Source organism: Chanos chanos, chromosome 8, assembly GCF_902362185.1.
Source record: "Chanos chanos chromosome 8, fChaCha1.1, whole genome shotgun sequence".
Lineage (NCBI taxonomy): Eukaryota > Metazoa > Chordata > Actinopteri > Gonorynchiformes > Chanidae > Chanos > Chanos chanos.
Window position 1 is genome coordinate 25396124 of NC_044502.1, and position 22888 is coordinate 25419011.

The following is a 22888-nucleotide window of genomic DNA, read 5'->3' on the forward strand; positions in this document are numbered from 1 at the left end:
TGGTTTTAGCCATGACTCTCCTAGTGTACTAGAATTGACTAGTAACTGACTAGAGAACTACTGCATCAGCTGTTCTCAATTTGTAGTTGATTAGAATGCTCTAGAACATGGTAAAAATGACCAGGACCATTATAATTGGTACAGAAGCTTGCAATTTCTCAAAAATCTGCGGCAATTTCAAGGAGTATGAATAATTTGACACGACATTTTTAGTAAAAACTGTAAAAAAAAAACAGAAATAGTTCAAATTTATCATTAACATCTCTGACACAACGTCTTACCATCTGGTGTCACTTGTTTGTGTCATTTCCAGCCAGATGAAACCTACTGGTCAAATAAAAAAAATCACAATTAATCAAAATTTGGCATGGGTATGGATAATTTTGGGCTTAACTGTATATTCATAAGTGGTCATCTCTCTCTTTATCTCTCTGTATGCGTATGTATCAGTATGATCAGCATGGGACTGCAATGGTGTGCACTCATAATGATAAGACATTGAGACCAAAGGATCAAAATGAGTGTGTAAACTTTATTTTTCAAAAGGTACATTAATACCATGAGAGTGTGTGTGTGAGTGTATGATCGTGTTTCCCTCTCAGACTTCTAGTAACTGTCCAGTAAGAGCTGGGTTCCTGTCTTTGATAAGACACAGAGTGATTTGACATAGTCTCTCCATAGATCTCTCTAACTGCTCAGGGACCTGAAAACACACGCACACACAGACACAAACATACACAAGAGGGAGAGAGTGAGTGAGAGACAGAGAGAAAGAGAGAAAGAGAGAGAGAGGGAGAGAGAGAGACAATACATTTGGACTAAGTTTACAGATATTAAAGTATGATTTCCTGTTTCCTGTGTGATGCAATCAAGTTAATAATTTCTTTTGATTCATAGCAAAACCTCAGTGAAAAACAGACATGTACAAAAAACAAACAACCGATCATCTAGCTTTTAGAATAATACTTATCAGAAAAAGACACAGAAACTGTCTAACAGTTAAAATGTTTCGTGTTAGTAAAATGCAGTGTTTGGATATTCTAGGTGATCTCTTCCAAATACAAAACTGGGACCACAATCAAGTGTACAAATCATTGTGATTCTTTTTTTTTAATCAGCAAACATATTTTAACTATTTGTAGTGTGAATGTTTGTCAACAGCAGAACAGTTTTGCAACAACAGAAGCCATGTGTTTGAGCCTGGACCCAAGTAAAACAGAGACAGAACAAAAACCTATATGAATGACACAATTCATTCTTGCCTAATCCACCTGCGTAAAAGACTTCCTAAGACATGTTCCATTTGATGGCTCAGCTACCTAGGCTGTTTGAACTCAGAGGGTAAGAAGCAAACAGTAGAGAGTGGGAAGCGTACCACAGTGCAGTCCAGAGAGACACCGTAAAGTAAAACATTTCTCTGTAGGAGCTCAGCCGCCAGGTCCTTGACGGTGACTGACTCATCTGTTTTTTGGCTAGGACATGTCCGCTCATTTCCCTTCAAAAGAACCTGTCAAAAACAGATGGGATCCCAAAAAAAACCCATAAAAATACATGGCTTTCTGTCCTCCAGAACATGGAGACATTTCTAGAAAAACCCACATGTTGTTGTTGAATCAGTTGGTTTATTCAAGGTGCTATGAGTAAAGTGTAAAAATGCATTTGAGTTTCTGCACGTTTGTTCAGAGAGTCTAATGTATGTCTAGCAACACATAGACCACAACTATTGGTTAATTACAGCACAGGGTCATTAGACCTGTCTGCTTGACTTGAATTGTTGACTGCTACAGCTATTTTACATAATAACTCTTGTATTAACAACTCTGTGACTGTCTAAACATGCATTCCATGAAAGGTGCCTTAAAATAGAGACAACACTAATTGTACAGTAATTATCAATAAAAATCCCTCCACAGATACGAACCCACACAATGACGACTGGATATAAAAGAGAATGACTGGACTCTTCACAGGCCTGGACCAGGTCCAGTATCTCACACAGGCTAGAAGTGTTCACCTGTGGAACAGACAGAGCAGGTCAGAGCCCGGAAGTCTGAGCCCACAAACCACTCACAAAAAGTCAATGTGCCAGCGCTAAAGGAATGGGGGGAAAAAAACATGTAACCAGTACTCATGGTTTCTGTTTGCGAATATGGACTCATACATAAGATGAAAATTTGGTCACTCATTATGATTAATTTTGCCAAACTTGTGCAATAAACACATACAGACACTTGGATGAAGTTCCACGTCTTTGAAAGGGACACCGTGTTGCTTCCTTTGGTGTTTGGTTTAATATCCACTGCCTGAAAGAAACCCAAAAACAGAAAATATTAAACTGACAAACGTACTTTAACATGACCGTTAAAGAAAAGCTTTGTAAAATTACAGGTGTGCATCTGTTTATTCCAGGTAAATGCATTGACCATGTCTTTGTTAATTACTCAATCACATACTCTATTTGGTACACGATGTTCTTATGTGAGAACAAATCAACCAAAATTATTCTCCGTAACTTCTCTCTGTGTCCTCCATTCTTTACATTTTGCACAAAATGGATCAGAAAAATCATCCGCGATCTTTAGCTAGTACCCAAATAGTTTGAACAGCTTTGGGTGATGAGATAACAAAAACTGAAAATATTACTTAATTACAGGAAACACTTTTCACTAATTTAGTGAACATATTGATAACCACAACAGTCCAAACCAAAAGCAACCAAACAATACAAGAGACCACAAAACAAAAACAAGTTTCCAGCCTCTCTGGGTTATTCCTAGCTAGTCTTTGTCTTCTTTCCATGGACTTACCTGAAGGAATCACTTGTTTTTATCTAGTCATATAGCAAACATATATTTAGCACTACGCGTGGCTATATTGCCAACAAGAACATGATGAAACCAAACTGTCTGGCTTCTATTTCATGCATTGTGATATGTTTAATTATGCAAAAGTGGCGATCAGCTCAAAATCATGTTTTCAAAAATGTCAAGGAATAATGTAAACCAAGGAGCTCAGCAATCTTGGCTAACATATTTGTACATGAGACAAAAGACATTAGAAAACAGGATTACGTTTCACTGACGAGCTGCTCATGATTTCACAACTTCAAAACTTGTGAATTTTCATAATCTGACCAGAACCAGTCATCCCTCTTGACCAGAAATATTTGCATATTCAAATACAGATTAGAAATGTTAAAATCATAGTTGAACAGTCGTATCTAAAATGAAGGAATACACTTCATGTTAAGTAATATCCTTAATGATAACATTTACACACTGAACCACATTTCAGCCACTACCACACAGTTAAAAACAAGTACGTCTGAAATGTTGAACCTCTCGAATACATATTTAAAACCTATGTACCTGCATGCTCTGAATGGTTACTCAGTATTCAAAAACAGTTCATCATCATTTATTCACCATATAATGTCTTGATATTAAGACAATGTAAAACATAGTGCTTCTGATTCTCTGAGCAAGAGCACTGTTTCAGTTCAGTTTCAGTCACAATGGCCTTCCATAACCCTACAGCTGCATTACAATCATATTTACCAACATACCACATTATGGGCAGAGAGGTGTTTCTGGTATTTGCCAGCCAGCTCAGCAGAACCGCCTGTGATAATGCACACTGACTGAGAGAGAGTCTCTGAAAAGACAGAGAGAGTGAAGAGCATCAACACTGCAGGTAAATGAACAGCACACAAATCTCACAGTAACATACATATTACATACACGTCTCAGTTGGTTTTTCAGATTTTATCGGCAAACTTTTTACAGCAAACTGTTGCTTTTCCATTTCAATACTTGCTTCACAGAAATGACAATCAAATGATTACATAAGAGACAGAGTGGACATTTTTATTGTTCCACTCTGCCTCTTTCTCCTCCTCTTTCAGAAGATATGCTGTATACAGAACTATACAGAACATGTTTTTTTCATTGTTCAAGATTATTTATTATTTATGTTTGTGCAGCAGTGGCCATCAGTTCAGTAACCAATCAGAGTCATACTTTCAACAATGCCACGGAATAACGATCCCATGGAATAACAATGCCACGGAATAACATAGACCAAGCCTAGCTGAGCAATCTTGAATGGTATATTTGTACATGAAACAGAATACATTAGCAAATAGGATTACTTTTCATTGAGAGACTGCTCTCAGTTTAAAAATGAGTGGTTTTCACATGTAGACTTATACAACAACTCTATTACTGCAAACATACAACCTGTGAGCGAAAGTGAAATTTTTTTTAAATAGATCGAGTTCATTGTCTTGACTGGTCGATTCACATTCCTGCTGTTGACACACTGAGCCTTATTCTAAATAAAAATGGAGGTCAAAAACAAACCACTTCCCATATTAATGCACAGATCTGTTATTAAGAGAACTTTTTAAAAAGAACTTAACTGGACCTTTTTTTCTTGGGAAAAGCTGTGTTATGTAATTACATAAATCTATCCCTTCTCTGATTTGCGCATTAGTGTATTTAATAATGACAGTAAAACACAGGAGGCAGTGCATTCCTGAGACAGCCAGTACCGACTAGAGCACTGAAATTCATCTCATATCTAATGACTGTATTAAACTGCATCAACATCACAGTATCACACAGCATAGAGTGTATTAATGCCTTAAACACACACACACACACAAACACACATACACAAACAGAGATATTCCACCAAAACAATGACGCATACCTTTAAAAATGGATTCAACAGCAGCCAAATCTCGTTTATAGGTCACCTAAACACCAACAGACAATTGTACAAAATTAAAGACACAAAATTGAGCATGTCTTTCTCTGTATACATACACATATATAAGCTTATGTGCTTCATTACTGCGTAGCTATCTAAAAGACAATGCACCCTGGGAAAATACAGCAACAGGAGGTTGGATGCAGTTACAGCTGTACATACTACACTGCTGTATACTGGGAAAGTCTACTGCTACATGGCCATTTACACTGTCACACCATAGCCATACGGCCAACCTTGCCACACACACAAACAGATCTGTGGTTGGTGTTTCAATGACACAAGTCAACTTTGACCATGCTGAGACACAATATTTGAAGCAGAAGTATGTATTTATGTAATCTAATGTAAACAGGATCCTTGTCTCTTACTTTAAACTGTGTAGGCAGTCCTTCAATGAGTTTAGCATTAGTGTTACAGTAGTGTAGCGCCAGGTGAAGACACTCGGTACCAAACTCAAAATCAAACTCACTGCACTGCAAACACAAAACAGAACAAATATTAACCTTTTTGAACACATTACATATAAATATAATATAAAATATGCTTATTTATAAAACGCTGTTACTTGGAGAGCTACCAGTTTCATTAATACAATGGCTACTCTTCAGTAGTTTCCTGAAGTTCTCACAGAGAGTCACAGACAGAGTCAGAGATAATGTCAGTTGTATTTTGACTATGAAAAGAGGGGTATGATATCCACAAACGCTGAGACTACAATTAGGAGAATTTGTATTTACATATTTTTAAAAGATGTGCAGTTTTTCATAGTATGAGTCTTTCATCCTGTCGAAACATGTGTTAACTCCATCCTAAGGTCCAGGAGTAAGGGCATCTTTTGAAAACACTAAGGTTTATTCATGGCACCGCCCTCCACTGGCTCATCTACACCACACCACAAGTTAGAGCTGTCCTGAGAGCCTCATGGTAGCAGGACCCTTACCCTCTGGTAGGCCTGGCAGATGACGTCATAGAGAAAACCCTGTGGCATCTCACTGGCTCTGTACTTGGCCCGCTCTAACGAGTGGTCCAGGTAACCCTCTGTAGTCGTGGCGATCACCGTAGAGACGAGAGGACGTATAACACCAGAGGCCTGAGAGGAGAGTGGACTCTAGTCCGTAAGTCTCAATCAGATTACTTCAGAACAATTGCATCTTTTTTCTTTTACTTCTTTAGATGTAGGCCTATTCCTGACACTATTAACTACTGTTACGATGTTGTGGAGCACCTAACAAATTGCTGCTGTCCCTGTCTCTTCCTTGTCTGTCTGTTTTCCTGTAGGTGGAGCCTAATGCAGTGATTAGTTTGCGAGCAAGGCTTCTCCTATTTAAGCCATCCCGCTTAAAGATGTCTCTCTCTCTCGTTCTCCGCTTCCCTCAGGCAGACATGCTGGGAACCTCTTACGTTTAAGTTTTGTGTTAGTTAAGTCGATCTTAGTTTGTAAACACTTGATTTCTTCATCTGTAAACGGGCTTGACTTTTGGTGTTGGCTAATGATTATTTAGTTTAGGTTCAGTTAGTGCAGTCAGAGAGCAGACTGGAAGACTCACACCTTTTCTTTTCCTGGGCCCAAGGCAAGTTGCTTTACACCCCAGGAAGACAGATTGAGGTCCTTCCTTTGTTTTCTGTTTTTTGTTGTTGTTCCGCCACGCTCCGTTATTTTTGATGTCATTTATCATTAAGCTTGTAAAAATTTCCCCCCTACGGAACTGAGTGGGCTTTTTATCTTAAAACGTCCTGCTTTGAAAAAAAAAAAAAAGTCGGGCTCGTAACAACTACTAAAAGGCAAATACAATACGCCCAGTCTTACTCCACTCCAGCTGGCTATCCTGGCTACTTCAGAATCAAAACTGGGAAGGTAATCAGAACACAGGGACTAAAGAAATTACACAAAGCAAGGAGAAGCAAACAATGGTGCCACTTCATACAGTTCAGTTTTTTCCTAATTGGTTTAACCAGAAGTTCATATCCCCAAGAGCATGTTGCCCAGTGTGTGGGCAGCAGGTAACATGCACTCTGAGACATAAACGCAGATAGACACACTTATTCTTCACCAGGTGTGTTCTTCCTAAACTTTTGCCATTTCTTTCCTGATCCTGACATCATAAAAAGTTAGTACTGCTTTGATAAAACTGGAGTGGCTGATCATTTACAAACATAGTAGTTGCTACTATATGGCAATAGCAGTTGTGTCTATGTATAAACAAAGACTTTCACTGTTGAATGACTCTCTGACCAACCAATCAGAGAGAAGCTACAGGTCTAAAGAGGCCGAACAGCTTCACATCACTGTTTGCATTTGTAGGCATGCAATATCTCATGTGATATCTCTAGTATAAAAGTATATTTCTCTAATAAGTTTTAAATGATGAAACAATCTGATATTGTGTAATCAGAAATGCTACCACAACTGAGATGAAACTGTTTTTAAGTGCCTCCTCCAATTAGCTGTTCCACTGGTTGAAATGAATACAGTGAAACTAACTGCAATGTACCAACCCCTTGGTCTTTGGCAGCCATGGTGACCTTGAGAAGAAGGTCCTCTTCCACAAAAGGTCGCACTGCATCGTGGATGATAACCACCTTGGGTTTGGTGAAGGCTGAACCGTCTGTCTGCTCACTGAGGGCTTGCAGTCCGTTATAAATAGACCTGTGCCGTGTGCTACCACCCTGCACCACTTTCACTTTCACATGATGGAATTTATGAACAATGCTCTGCATCAAATCCTGGGTTTCCTTGGCAACTACAACCACTATGGCTTTGATCCATGATACTCTGTTAGGAAAAAGAAAACACCATTTAGTGCTTCAACTCAAAAGAATTTCACAATATCATTGATTCTTTTTTAATTAATAATTCTTTTTGGACAAAATTTTTTATTAAAAAGTATCCGTATCTAAAGCAGTATGAGAAAAATGCTTGAGAAAGGATTTTTTCCGACTTTTTTATTTATTCAGGGCACTAATTGTTTATCCACACTGTGTAAGGAAACAGTCCTGTGGTAGGTTTACTCCTTACAGAGTGAGTGTTCCTCAGGGTGTCATCACAATCATGTTTTTACGTGAGACAAATGAATTTTGAAAAATATCATTTCAAAACACAAATTTTCATCAGTGTTAATGAATGAAAGGATACACCCGAAAGCCTGAAGAAAAACTTTTTGTGACAGTATAGCTGGAGATATTGTCAATAAACATAGATAATGTTCTGGTTACCCGCTCCAGTGGCTAAATAAAAAAAATCATTGGCAAAAATGCATTGTCCACTTTTTCAACTTTTGTATAACTGATCTGAACATGTGCAGCCATAGTCCAGACTCACGGAAGAAATTTAAAAACTCTATGGTACATCTTCATAGGTAAAATGTGTTCATACTGGCTGCTTATCCAGGGTCCTACAAAATCATTCACTCATTCATTCATTCCATCGATGCCTGCATCCAAAGCTGTTCGTGAGAAGAGAGCTAATTCAAATGGCTTATCGTAGCAACTCTAAGCATCCCATCTGTCCGCAGAGCAACTATGACGGATATCATGGACTCCGTTACTGATGCGCTGAAAATGGTGTTTTGGTTGTGCTCTAAAGCTTTATCGACACTACAAAAGGAATGTAGTGTTTTCTCCTTACAGATGGTTTATCTCAGTGACTAAACCAATAATAAAGACAATTAACACCATGTTGTGGGACTGCTTCGTACTCTCTGCGTACCATGACGTGCAAACATGTAGAAGTAAGACACTTTTTGTATGTTCTTATTTTGTCATGATTTTTTCGTATGAGCAAAACACCCATGCTGGCATTGTTAACACCGAAGAGCAAGTTGAATGGATTACAGCGACACCAAAAAACACAGTCTACAGGCGATAAAAAAAAGTACTGCCCCAAGTTAGTCTTCCTACTAATGAGTCAGACACAATGACCTAAAAGAATAAATTAACATTTACAAAATACTACTCTTGGACCTATTGCAAGCAGAATAAGACCACTGCCAAACTGTGAAAAGGCATCTTTAGACTGTATAGCGGATATTCGCTTTGCATCATCATCAGAATTCATGAGTTACTGGTGTCGTAATGACAGAAGCCGAACCATACCTTTCGAATGCTTGAATTGTGTAGCTTATCAATGGTCTGTTAAGCACCGTAACAAACTGTTTAGGTGTGGTGAGTCCCGTTCTCTCTCCGGACCCTCCAGCGGGTAGCACCACAGCTACCGGGAAATCAACAGTGCAACGGTCCTGCATTTGTTCTCTCAGTTCGGTCTCAGGTGTTACACGATACCCTGGATACAGTGGCCTGTCGGGCATAAATATGCTGTCCTGCTGTGATCAGAACAGACAAGCCGTATGCGGTGGGTTACGAAGTGCGCCATGAATTCCTGCGAATGTGAGTCATCTTTATCTTTTCAGTCTAATTCCGTACCTAACCAAAAGTTTACTCTTTCCAGCTCTACTGCTTTCAGTGCTAACGCAGCGCTCTACAAACCTGTTCAGGACTGCAGTGGTTGAAGCATCGTAAACTATCACCACATCTTTTGCATTGTATTGGTGTGTCGTCAGCGAATGTTTCAAATTCGTCCTTTTTAAACGAATCCTTACTTAAATCACCGTTTTGTTACGATTTGTTCATTTCGTTTGTCTCCCTGATACAAGCGCTAAGCTAAAAACATACACAAGACCCTATTTTGCACCTGGCCGGCTCTATCAAATGACGTAGCGGGGCGGGCGGGGCTCCCGGATGAAACCAAGATACATGTGCCGAGGTCTTCTCATCCGCCCCTGTACCTCTGTAAGATCTTTTCTCTACTTAGCCGTGGGAGAGTCCTGCTAATGCTAATGGCTACTCTCAGACACGTCATTTCATAAATATTTTTCTCTGCGCTCTTTAAGAGTACCAAAAGTGGTTTACAGTGAAAATCGAACATCTGTAAATGCTCATGTTTTTATTTCATCTGGTAAAAACAAACATAAAAAAAATTAAAATTGATGAGAATTAAGCTTAGCTGACTGCTCTTCATTACCTGAATCCTCTCTCTAACGTCTAACGACAAAAAGAAGCTATATTACTATTAACTAATAATAATTATAATAACAATAATAATAATAATGAGAAATCTGAATCATGCTGTACTAAGTTCCTGCATTTACTTTTCTGTTGATAGTATTTTTTTGCTTTGTTTTCCTTCACCATTACACTAACGTCAAGACCAAAGATGCAGTTACACGTATTTTTATTTGTGTTTTTAAAAATAAGAGATGCTCTGAATTTTGCAAGCTATGTGGTGCAGGCCTGCTTTGCAAAACACATCCAAAACATCTAAAATCTAGAAGTGATGTTTATTTAATAGTCATAGTTTTTCTCTTTCCTACATTAAAACATGTCATACAATACTCATTTTCCATTCTCACACCATTACACAACAGTAATTAAATAGATAATGTACTGTGATTGTAAATAATAACAGGGTCTTGAAACACAGGATGATTTTAATTCAGAGTCACAGAAACAGACTGGCTGTCATACCACTGTCATTCAATGGGATGACTGCCATAGTCTTCTCTATGCATCATTAGTTAACTCTATGAGCAGCCCGTTTGTGTCCTTAAGGCATGTGCTTAATGTCTCTCATAAATATGCTGTCCATACTATCCTTCCTTAGATCTGTTCAGGTCATCATCTTTAGTATCCTGTCCATTTAAGGTAGACTGTGTAAACCTTATTATTTTGACAATGGAGAGCATCAAAGACAAAACAAAACAAAAATGTCACAGTTATAAGCGACATTGTTTGCAAAGCTTTGTACAGATCGCTGTTCTTGTTGAGGTTCTTGTTTGATGTAGCCATAGAGAAAACCTCTGCTCCATTTCCCACATGCGCCTTTGAGAATCCTTGGTTTACGGGATGTTCTTGGACGAGCGGACAGCTGTTCGAGTGTGTGGATGCTGGGTTTTCTTGTCTGGTGGGGTTCAGTTTACGTTAATGGGGGTGGGGTCAGGGATGGCTCCCTCGCTCTGGTTGTCTGAGGACTCTGGGCTTGCTCCTTCATTCTGATCCGCACTCAGCTCCTCCATGGCATTAGTCACCTCCTCTACCGCCTGATTCTCCTCAGCTGCACGAAAATAAAGCTCACAATTAGCAGGTATGCTAAGAGTCTGAGTTCACAGTCCTGTGGTTAACCAATATCTATTCTGCTCTGGACGACACTTTTAAGCTTTATTTATTCATTCATTTATTTATTTTTACTTATGTATACTCACCCCCCCACACACACACACACACGCACACATGCACTTTTACACAACCAAATCCAAAGCATATTTAAAGTATTTGCATAGTTGGTTCTTCATTGTGTACTTTAGATTCCATCACGGCTTTGTTTCCCTCTCAGTCTGCTCCAGGTACCCACACAAAAAATATTCACTAGGTGCTTTGGTGGTGTCAAATCAGCACCATGCCCCCCCAGTACCTTTGGCCATGTAATAAAAACCCATGTTTTCTCTGAAATACTCTTACAAAGTCTACGTTTCGCACTTTCCATTTGGGAAGCATCCTATTTCTCTTACATACACTTTTACTATTACTACTATTAGACCACATAAAAGCACAGAGAAGGCCTGTACCTTTGGCCTGTTTCTCCAGACGTTTCGCTGATTCGGCCTCATGTTTGAGCCTCTGCTCCTGTAGTTTCTTGCAGACCTTCTTATGACTGAACCAGTGAAGCTTCTGACATTCCTGATTACAGTAAATTACCTGAGGACACAGAGAAACACTGTCATCCCAACACTGCATGTTTGCCCTGTATCTCACTGCAATGCAAAATCTGTGATTACTTGTTGATGAGGTTACCAGATTACCATAGAAACAATCTGTCAACACTAGGAAAATGGATGGTGTAATGGATATCTTGTGAAAGTACAATAGAGGTTTTAATCACAAAATGATGCATTTGAACTAAAACACATAGTAAGAGAGTACATTTCAAGATACATTGTAGTTTGTGTGTAATGACAGTTCGAACTACAACCACGACCTTGTACGCTCTACAAGTACACAAGCATGAGTATTTCTGAAAAAGGGCCTTTTCATTGAATAAACCTATCCAAGAATTGTGTGTATTCCAAGGCACAAAACAAACAAAAACCTAATGTGCCTTGGATCCACTTTGTTGTAGATCTTAAGAGGATTTTGGTTGATTACCGATTTGCAGATGGAGCATCTCTTCTCTGCCCCCTTCTCCCCACATGTGGTGCAGAACTCAGCATCCATGAAGCCAACCTGACCTGTGATGGCCTGGGTCAGCACTGACAGGGCCGTGGGGTCGTTACCCTAAAACGACGGACAAAGTCACAGGCAGGTCAACACAAAACACGAGCCTGCACTTTACCAAAGCCTCAGGCAGACTACAGACGATCAAACAATATCACCAACCTCACAATATCTCCAAAGACATACATTTAGGATCATGTCACTGAACAGAGGGGTGTGACTCGTACCCTCTCTAATGTCTAAGGTACCAACCACCAGTGCCAGAGCAGCACAGATTCAAACAATGGCTTTTCCAAACACTCATTTTCTAACATCCAGTCACAGAGGCTTTTCCAAACACTCATTTTCTAACATCCAGTCACAGAGGCTTTTCCAAACACTCATTTTCTAACATCCAGTCACAGAGGCTTTTCCAAACACTCATGTACCCAATAAACATCCAGCCACAGAGTCACACTATTGTTGTTTTGTCGTCATGGCATTATACTAAACTCTAACTCATAACTACACCTGGCCACCTCAGTGACCCATCTGTCTACCACATCAGTCAAACTTATATCAAAAGTGCTAAATGAATGCGTTCATTTATAGTTTGGCCTGATGGCGGCACCAACGGATGAATTCAGTTATAAAGTACAGTTCAGTATTCATTCAAATGAGACTGTGTATTGAGAAGTAATCTCCTCCACAGTTAGAGTCTTGGGTGGGGGCATGGAGAGACAGCATGTATCAGATATGAACATAATTCTTTAAAGGAAATGTCAGCATAAACCTCCAGCAGTGTGGTACAGAGGGAAACTTTTTTTATTTATTATTTAGTTTTAAATCTTGACAATTGTTCAGTTAAACACCTACAGCTGGTTAAAGGCAATGTGAAGACTAAACTGGACGTTAATCTGAATATGAGCTAATGATAATTTAAAAAGAACCATGATGGAATGAACTTGGTTAGTTCATATGTTTGGTATCTACAATCATGAGCTGTTGTAACAATTTTAAATCGAGGGGCAAGGGTTTCCTATGATGTTACAAAGTCCTGCACTATGACAGTATTGAAAAATAATGCTCTTATCTGCACTGTCCTGTATGGGTATTTGCCATAGACAGTCAAGACCTGCAAGGCAGTGCAGCCAAGAGAAAAGCAAACACTCCTCCAACACCACTGTGAGTTGTTACAGTGTATTAATTTATAAATAAGAGTATCTAAAGCTATTTTAACAGAGAAGTACTCCACCCAAAACAGAACAGGAAAACACAGACACATACATCATGTGATCAATTCATGTTTTTTGTTCTTATGTTTTTGTAAATGAGACCTCTGACAGTATTGTGTAGGACAGAAGAAGTGTCTGTTTAGAAGAACACACATGTGGCAAACAGTGTTTCACGTTTGACTCACAATCTCAACTGGAGATATGGTCCTGACCAGCTGCTGGAGCAACGTTGCATCACAGTATGGAAACTTCCGGATGCATTCACGGATAAACTTCTCCTGAAACACCGGGAAGCCATCGTTTTCTCTGCCTTTCAGCAAACTGGACACAGAAAACAGGAGGCACAAATTAAGACAGAAAGAATAAAAAGAAACAGAAAATAGCCAAAACAGAAAAAAAAGAAATTTGGGGCATCTGCCGAATATCTTATCGATCATCCAAGATTTCCTTCTACACAGGCAAAGTGTATCCCACAGCCCCACCCATTTCACATGTCATATTATCTGACGGGACACAGCTGAGGGGCCAGAGGTACAGGTTCCACTCAGGCTCCAACTCAAATGAAAGATGTACTGTAAAAACCCAGCCCTGCATATGTAAGAGGCTTTTTCAAGAGGAAACACAGTTACTGCAGTCTGCTATTGCTCAGACAGAAATGGATCAAATTAGACTGAAAGAGGTCCCGAGTATGAATCAAGATTCATGGCCTGAAAGCTTAACCAGACACTGACAGGACACAGTTATTATGTTGTCATGAGAGCTGTCAAAACCAGTTTTAACACATTGTCAATCTCCAACATGCATAGAACAAGAGTTATCCAAACAGACACTCACCCAGCAGAATTAAGGCTAGGCAGACACTAGATGACTCTTAAAATCCTAACAGGGATGCCAATTACAATTCACAGTACAGCACACTATCTAAAAATCTAAGTCCACATGGGTGTTCAGATAAAAAAAGCTTAGCATATTCTGACTGTTTATGAACATCAGATCTTAACCCAGATGACAACCCACTCCTAACTTTGCTCATGCTTGAGAAGCTCCAGCCCAAATTTCCAACATGCCTGAAAATGATTAGGGGCATCGCAAACTGAGTGGATGGCTAGAACGACTATTAATGGCGCATTTTTTCATCCACTCAAGGTGTGCGACTGCTGACATGCAGATTTGGTTACAATGGGATCATGAGAATTTCAGTGGCCGGATGAAGTGTGAGAAATATCCTGTGGTTTCTGTCTGGTGCTAGAGGTGGTGAAGGTGACTGGTACGACAGCTGGTCTGTAGGAATGTGTTTCCCCTAATTACCATTTGATGAGTCCGTCCAGTTTGTCCTCGCGGTCTTTGATGAAACAGCTGCATTTGTGTAGCACACAGCCAATGTAGTGCATCTTCATGGCCAGCACCTCATTCAGGTCCTGCTGCTTCACGCATTTCTCACAAATCAGCTCCATAACACGCCGACACTTCTCCAGCGCGTCCGTGTCCATCAGGAGCGGATTCTCCTTCACCAGCATTACCAGCTACAGGGGAGAAGACCCAGACCAAAATTACAGGTCAAAGAACCGTTCATCACAGTTTTTAAACCTCTGTTACCAAGCTTCATTATCTCCAAGCTTCATTAGCACTGCACGTGATTAACACCATGTATTACTGATGTCAAAGTCTTCTTTTAGAGATATGTTTTCCCTACATCTGCAAATCAACCTCCCAAAGCTGTAGGCCAAAACTATCCACAGTGCCCCCAATGGCCTCTGCTGTATGTACAACATGGCCAGTGACACAGAATTCAGTCATTTATTATAAAAAAAGAAAAAGAAAAGAAAAAAAAGAAAACCCTGTCCACAGCATATCTTCATTATGTACAAGGCCATGAATTTCAGATTCAGTAGCACTGAAAACGCAGTTACAGGACCCTGGATTCTAACATTTTTTTTTTTTAATTTAGATCAAAGATGACCATTGCTGAGATACTTCTCCACCCAATTTACAGCATCATGTACCTCGCTGGCACTGTTACCTTAACAGGGTTGAGGTTTGTGCTCATGATGATTTTGTGCAGTGGCCCAGCCAGTTTGGGAGGCAGCTTAGGTTCCTTCTCAAGCCCCTGTGGTTTAGTGTAGTAATCCAGCCTCGCTCGAGAGAAGAAGTTATTTATTACAGTCACACAGTCATGCTGCCCTGCAGGGGGGGGAAAGACAGGAAAGGAGAATGAAACGCAGCAGTCTTTCATAGCAACCCCGTCCTCTGGAACTGCATGACATTTCATGCATTTGTCTTATTGAACATCCTGATCATGCCTTGCAGTTCCCAGCAGCCCCAGAGAGCTTTGCTCTGAGGAGACAAGTGAAATAAAGAGAGCTCCCAGAAACGAATCAGAGAAACACTGCTGAAAAACACAAGGTTGACTATATCCAATACAGTGGTCCCTCGCTATAACGCGGTTCACCTTTCGCGGCCTTGCAGTTTCGCGGATTTTTTTAGTGCAATTTTGCATGCTTTTTTTACAGCGCATTGTGTTCTGCGTCCTGACTGGCTGTAGACCATTGTCAATCAATCTCCTCCATGCCGTGTCTCCTGTACAGTACAGAATGCGTTCAGCTTGCCAAATTTACATAAATCTTCGATCGCTAGCAGTGTGACTCTGAAGTGCTGTACTGTATGTTTGCAAGTTTTCTCCCCAACAAACCCCACAATGTTGACGAAACGTTCTGCACCGTCAAAGGCACCTGCGGTAGCACCCAAAAGGCAGAGGAAGATGCTAACTGGACATGCGAAAGGAAGTTTTACAGCCTTAAAACATCTATAATAATTGTAAAAAATAAAGCTGACTACTTCGCGGATTTCGCCTACTGCGGGTTATTTTTAGAACGCAACTCCCGCGATTAACGAGGGACCACTTTATTCCCATTTACATTTTTACTTTTTACATGAAGCAATGCAAAACTTTAAAACACAGTCAATCTCTTGTTTGGAGGCCAAATAAAACTCTGTTGGTCGTGCTGCTGTCATACCAACAAAGGCAGCCATCTGTGCTGCAGTTCTGCCTACTGAGTTCACCACATCTGTCTCCGCTCCAGCGTCCAGCATCATCCTGGTGATGTCAGTCTTTCCTACAGATGGAAACAGACACACTTCAAGAATGACTGCATTCATTTTACTTTCATTTCCGCTGTAAATGCACAGGGCTGTAGAGGTACTGTTTCTTGTTGCAGGGTTATTTACAGACCTACATATCTAAGGGATAACAATATGTTTGAACAATCTGACTATTTTTCTCCTGCTTCCTTAAGGAAAAATCTGAACCTACAGAATGAGCTCGGCTTCACTTTTAAGCCATTCAGCCTTAAGAGCAAAAGCAACAATGCAGAGCACAACAAGACATGAAGGTCATATAACAGCATTATGATAGAGGCTAGTATTGAAATCGACTTGAATTATAGTTCACTCAAAGCTGCTTCACACTAGATACAGGTTGAGACTACAATACACTATGGCTTCATCACAAACTTCACACAGTCTTCTCATGCGCTAATTGGCCAAAGCCACAGATTGGTGAAGGAAGACATGAACTACATTCAGGAACTAGATTCACAGAATATTAATGGATACATACCTGAGAGGCCGGCGAACATGAGGGCTGTGTAGCCGTGTTCATGCTCGTTGCAGTTAACGTCAGCGCCATGCTGAAGTAGCAGCTTGCACATCTCCGCCTTGCCTTTGTATGCAGCGTGCATGAGTGGGGTCATGCCATACTATGGGCACAAAGACATGACAAGTTGGCAAAGCTTTCTACAGAGTGTCAGAGTAATACACTGGCAGAACAAGATGAGCTATGTGATTAAATAGGTGAAAAACATAACAACTGATACAGATATTTAAATATGTTTGTATTCATTCAGGTGGGGAATCACACTTATTACTTTTCATTACTTCAAACTCTGCCAAAAAGCAGATCAAATTATTTCATTAGGAAAGGCAAGCGCACTGGAAACCTGCAAGTGACAGTAACATCTGCTATAGACAGTAACCATGTGCTTTCCTTTAAGTGTTGCTTTAGGAGCAGCGTCTCCTTCCCTGGCGTTTGCCAGTCGCTGTCAAACAAACTCATTGAAAAGCGTCCTCCGAACATCTGTCAAGAGAGCAGTTAGTCGCTGACTCACCTCATCCAGACAGTTAACTCGCACATCTTTAGAGCCGAGTAATCGTGACGCTTCTTGCACATTTCCTATGTAAACACAAACGAAGCCATCAGTTAAATATGATTTGTTACTCTGCTTTGACAACATGCTCCTAACGTACGTTAGCTTGTGAGCTAATGTGCCCAGTTTCAATGTTGAACTAATCACATGAAATTCCATAAAAAGAATCAAAAGACGGCTTAGCAGATTGGTTGACTGACAAACAAATAGCGTCTATCCGGCAAATTAGCTGCCTTATCCAGTGTCAAAGTTACTGTCATAGCCGGGTCGGAAAAAAGAAGTCAGAACCACAGAAGAATTGGGTATGCGTTTTCTGCCTTCTCTGAATACAAAAGTAGGCTAATCCAATAACCTGTTAACTGTTATGACATAGTTCCTTAAACTAACTACCTCATGCCTTTGACTGACGCCAATAACCAGCGAGCAAACAAATATTTTTACTGTTTTTCGCAGGCTAACAAACATGCGTCTAAGTTAGCAAGTTCACAGGCAAAGCTGTAATCTTAAGTAAACCTGTTAGCTCCATAAAGAGTAGCATAAGAGTATCGTAGACATATGTCTTAAACCAGCAAACACAACTACGTTACGCATTATTTATGTTATAAATGGTTGCCCATGTATTTGTCATAAAGATAAGAGGTGGAGTGCATTAGCTAGCGGTTTGCATCATGCTAACATTAGCTAGTGTTACCTGCAGCAATAACCTGAAGTAATTCCTTCTCTGTGGCAGATAAATCACCCTTCTTTGCAGTAGACATGTTCGATCATCAAGAAGACTTTAATCTATAAGGAAAAAGTATGAATGACAGTTTTGTACATTTGCTAACTTTCCATTAACCTCGTTAGCCTTATTCGTCCAAATGATGTGGAAACCTGCATGCTTAGGAGTTTGGCTTTGCTGAAGACTGGACGAGATTCGGACGCTACCATACGGAAGGCAGAGGAGAGATTGTTCTGAACATCATACATCACACTTACTACAGCACACTGTTTTGCAGCACTCGACAGAAACATGATTGTTTTAAGTACGTAACGTAATATACTAATAGATCTTTGGTAAATTATATCACTGCTTGTCGTTTAAACATTTGGAACTGTTGGTGGTGCACCTTCTCTTTGTGGTTCAGTCCAGCGAAGTCTAGAAAGTTCACATTGCCAATAATACCCATAATACGCATCGCACCTTCGTTCAACTGGTGTCCACCTATAGTAGCAAGAATCCCTTCTTAAATCTCTATAGTAGCAAGCACATTTTAAAACAATAAGATACGGCTTTTATCTCTCTGGTATTATAGGCCAATCTATCACCCGTGAGACTAAATAGATATTCTATCACCTGACAGACAACTAAGTATATACTTAGTATCTATACACAGATGTCCTCCTGTAGTATTATGTTAACTGTTTATGGCAGTAATAATATGATTAATATTTATTAGACGCACAGTTCCCGTATAGTTGCGCTGACTCGTAAGAACAGACGCCACGCATGAGATCCGTTTTCACACTCAGGTCAATGAGCGTCTCTCTGTATCCCAGAAGCGCAAATGTGGCTAGTTGGTTGCTCGAAATGAAGGAGGAGCTACAGCATTATTAGAATAATTTATGCATAAATAATATATTCACGTAAGGGCAGGTGCATGAGGTAAGGAAGGTGTACCAATCTTTACCGCAGAACAATTTCCGCCATCAAACGCTTCGCTCTTCTTTCTACTCACCGTGGAGTCCGAGAAAGGTTTCTGTAACGTATGGTATTAATATAGGCTACAGACAGGCTAAAGTTTTCGTCATGGTTTGCGGAGGGTTTACTTGCTCGAAAAATGCTCTTTGCGCACTGAATATTGTCTATGTGGTGAGTGTTCAACAAATATATATTCAAATATATTTGAATTACGTTAAATTATGTTTGACAATGCTCAAACGTTTATTATTTATTTGTTTATTTATGTTTTAAAATATATCCCGGCATACATTCCGAACAGACCATGTTTTAATAGTCAAAGGGAAATTTTATGGATCGTAAGGATTTGGCAGTGCTGCTGACGTAACATTTGAATTTAATACCTTAAGGTACTTAGTCAAAGAGCGATGAATTCGGGGCTCATTTATAGAACCTTTCTACACTCAGTCGATTTTACATGAAAATCGACAGAGGTTGCGAGTACTAAAAACTGAAACTCGTATGAAACCGTTGTTATCTATACACAAACTCCAGAGTACGCGTAAAATCTGTTGCTGATGGCAGTACAGTAGTACTATGAGCTTAACACATTTTTCCCCGTATCTGAGAATATTTTACCATTGCCCTGACGTCTGGAAGTTTACATTTACCCTTTCAAATCTATTTTTATAGTAAACCCTGTGACTTCTCAATACTTTTACAGCGGTTGTGTTTAAACATTAAGGAAAATATATAATTTAATCAAAATCATCATCATCATCATCATCATCATCATCATCATCATATCCTCTCTTTTTAGATGGTGAGTCTTCTCATGATTGGAGTTGCAGCATGGGGTAAATGGTTTGGGCTGGTCTCAAGTTTCAAAGTGGTGGCTGCAGTGATTGGAGTGGGTATCTTCCTGTTTTTTGTGGCCATCTTGGGACTGTGCAGTGCCTTGAAGCATCACCAAGTCCTTCTGTTCTTTGTATCCTTAAAAATTTGCGTCAAAAGTCGTGACAAAGCTTTTGTACTAGACCAGTGTGTGTATGTGTGTCTTCCACTCAAAATTTTATCAATGCCTTGGTATCCCTTTATGGTTCAAGTGCTACTTTATTAATATTGGGAGGGAAAGTCACATCACTGGATCCAGTGGAGGTAAATGGACTGTCACTAGCTTAGTATATTGAAGGAATTACCTTAACTTTCCCAAGTATATGATCATCCTTTCCCTGCTGTTTATTGTGGAGTTCTCAATCGCCTGTGCATCCCTGGCTATCAATAGAGAACAACAGGTAAATTATGTGGTGTCCACCTCAATCAACAGAAACTTAGTTTCATACTGCTATATTAGATTGGTAATAATTAACACTGTTACTATTAATCGCCAGTCTCCAATTTTGCAACAATGTTAAATTATGGAGAAGATTCTGAAACAGCTTCCAGAATTTGAAATTACTTTTCAAATCTACACTAAAATAAGTTGGGGCAGAGATAATGCATCCAACACTTATAAACTAAATTAGAGAAAATCATACTCAACAGTTATGGTCACAATGAAATACTGAGACAGACTTGAGTGTACAAGTGTTATCTGAGCACCTTTACACAGACTATTACTCAATGAAGTGCATCATTTACCTGGGCAATGGTTGTGTCCCACAAGGATTGGACTGGACTGAAAAATCTTGCCCTGTGGTAGGGTTTGTGAAAGTTTGTGAAAGAGTTTTTTGTGATACTGATCATTGCTCCTTTATATCTGCAGAAGCAGCTTTTAGAGGCAGGATGGGACAAGTCAGAGGTGACACAGAAAGACGTGCAGAGGACTCTGAACTGCTGTGGATTCTCTCACTTCGATAAAAACATGACATGTGATGCCGTAAGACACCATATTCTTGTTCACTTCTGTTGTTAAGAACGAGAAGACTGACCATCTGATGTGAGAATGGTGAATTATAGCCTTTTAGATCGCAGTGGTGAATAGGACAGCTTTGCTAAGGTGGTTAACCATGAATGAATCCCCAGATTCACGTGAATCTCCTTATGCACACACTGCTATAGGATAGGATGTGAACATGCTCAGCCTCACACATCTTAACCATGATGCAAACTGTGTTGATATTCTCCTCCTTACGTCACTTGCTGCCCGGTAACGTTGAGATTGTCCGTGTGCTGATTTCAGGCATGTTTCAAAGCCCAAGACTGTCAACCATGTGCAGACAAAATTGAGAGCTATGCTGACGACGCCCTGAGGTTTGTGGGGGGAATAAGCCTCTTCTTCAGTTTCACAGAGGTGAGAAAGCTTTTGGCTGAACCAGACTGGACCTGTGCTCATTCAGTGTCACCACCTGATTTAAGCTTCCAGACAAATTCTGGAGTATTTCTCTTGAAAACCTTCATCTTTTCAAAAAACCGAAGATGATGTTTTTGATATAACCATGGACAAATGGGAAGCACGGACTTAACTGAGCCACTTCACACTGAACACATGAAAATATCCTTTAGCTATTGTGGTGAACAAATAAGGAGAATCTAATTTGGTGTTTGTTTCCCTTCAGTTACTCGGCGTGTGGCTAACACACAGGTACAGGAATCAGAAGGATCCTCGGTCAAACCCTGGCGCTTTCATTTAACAAGCTTCAGGTTCAGAAGAGAATCAGATGTTCCCAGTCATGGATGAAGTAACAGATTATGAGCTTTTGTTTGACTTCAGCAGATATCTTTAGTCTTTGAAATGTAACAGTTAGAGTGTTAAACAGGTACTCAATCAGTAATATGCAGTCATAGTTATTGTATGGACAGTTGTATCACAGTAGTTAAAGAGAGGTAAGAAAAGACCATAACTGCACCAAATCTCCATCAAAGCAGGAAGATAAATCAGCTTTAACCTCCACTGTTTGTATAAAAATAAAATGTGTTGTTGTTTTTTTTTTTTAAATCAGCCATGACAAATAACCGGTGAATGATCTGTGTGTGTGTGTGTGTGTGTGTGTGCGTGTGTGTGTGTGTGCGCGTGCTGCTGAACGCATTCTTAAAGCATATGTAACACACAGAGTAGAAACAGTACACTGGAAACAAAGGCAAGCATTCAGTCTCACCTTTGATCACCTTTTGCAAACAGAGTTATCTGATGGCTCAGATATGTGGTATGACCAAAATCCTGCACCACAATTACACTACAATTCTCAGTCCACAACCTCAGCTGACTCAAAATCAATGACTTTCCAGACTTTAATGGAGCACTTTCCTTTCCTGAATTTACCAAGCCAACAACTGTTATAGGACTCTTTGGCACTGTGCTTGTTTGACTGTTTGCACCATATGCCACTCATACTGCGTAACCAGGATGTGACCAGGAAGCGCTGTGTCATTTATTTAGAAATGGTTTACCCCTCCTTCAAGGCTGCTGAACCAGTTAACTTGAAGGAAATGTTAAACTCTGCTTATGTCCAACGAGCATGTGCTTTGTTCACGAGACAATACCAAGGGAGGAAATGCATACCATTCATATTCAATGAGCCTGATGTACTGTTTGTCTGTCAGTTTAAAATTTGAACTGAATTTCCTCCACAAACACAAGTAGGTTATTTAAGCTTAAAAGCAGAATCTCAACTTACTGTATATGTGATATCTTGATATTTTGTATATACCTGTATTTTTGGTGCTGGTAGTTCTGTTTAAGGCTAAAGGGGAAGAAGCCCCAGAGTATCTGTGCTTTGGCAATTCTTAATACATTACCCTGGAAACACCTGTTTTCCCTGTTGTCATTCTTT

At 39.8% G+C, this 22888-nt stretch overlaps 3 protein-coding genes across 4 annotated transcripts; 1 reads left to right on the plus strand and 2 right to left on the minus strand.

Annotated features, from left to right (window-relative positions):
• Positions 1-512: 512 nt before the first annotated feature.
• Positions 513-9408, minus strand: crppa (CDP-L-ribitol pyrophosphorylase A). 2 transcript variants are annotated; one of them, XM_030782490.1, is made up of 11 exons: positions 9259-9408; positions 8869-9092; positions 7273-7549; positions 5717-5866; positions 5145-5249; positions 4714-4759; positions 3566-3654; positions 2226-2303; positions 1922-2014; positions 1376-1507; positions 513-703 (listed from the first exon to the last, which is right to left on the minus strand). In XM_030782490.1, exons 2-11 carry the CDS (start codon positions 9078-9080, stop codon positions 599-601), a joined length of 1287 nt encoding a protein of 428 aa, XP_030638350.1. In that variant the 5' UTR covers positions 9081-9092; positions 9259-9408; the 3' UTR covers positions 513-598. The 2 variants fall into 2 exon arrangements, with proteins under 2 accessions (XP_030638350.1, XP_030638351.1); XM_030782491.1 differs by having other exon boundaries at positions 8869-9095.
• A 688-nt stretch (positions 9409-10096) lies between these two features.
• ankmy2a (ankyrin repeat and MYND domain containing 2a) lies at positions 10097-18321 on the minus strand. Its single transcript, XM_030781980.1, has 10 exons — positions 18147-18321; positions 17417-17481; positions 16870-17008; positions 16268-16366; positions 15274-15434; positions 14562-14776; positions 13439-13574; positions 11971-12099; positions 11394-11523; positions 10097-10882 (listed from the first exon to the last, which is right to left on the minus strand). The coding sequence occupies exons 1-10, from the start codon at positions 18211-18213 to the stop codon at positions 10740-10742; spliced, it is 1284 nt and encodes a 427-aa protein (XP_030637840.1). The 5' UTR covers positions 18214-18321; the 3' UTR covers positions 10097-10739.
• A 923-nt stretch (positions 18322-19244) lies between these two features.
• On the plus strand, positions 19245-21748 carry tspan13a (tetraspanin 13a). Its single transcript, XM_030782516.1, has 6 exons — positions 19245-19307; positions 19936-20103; positions 20330-20410; positions 20881-20994; positions 21298-21408; positions 21674-21748. The coding sequence occupies exons 1-6, from the start codon at positions 19245-19247 to the stop codon at positions 21746-21748; spliced, it is 612 nt and encodes a 203-aa protein (XP_030638376.1).
• Positions 21749-22888: the final 1140 nt, after the last annotated feature.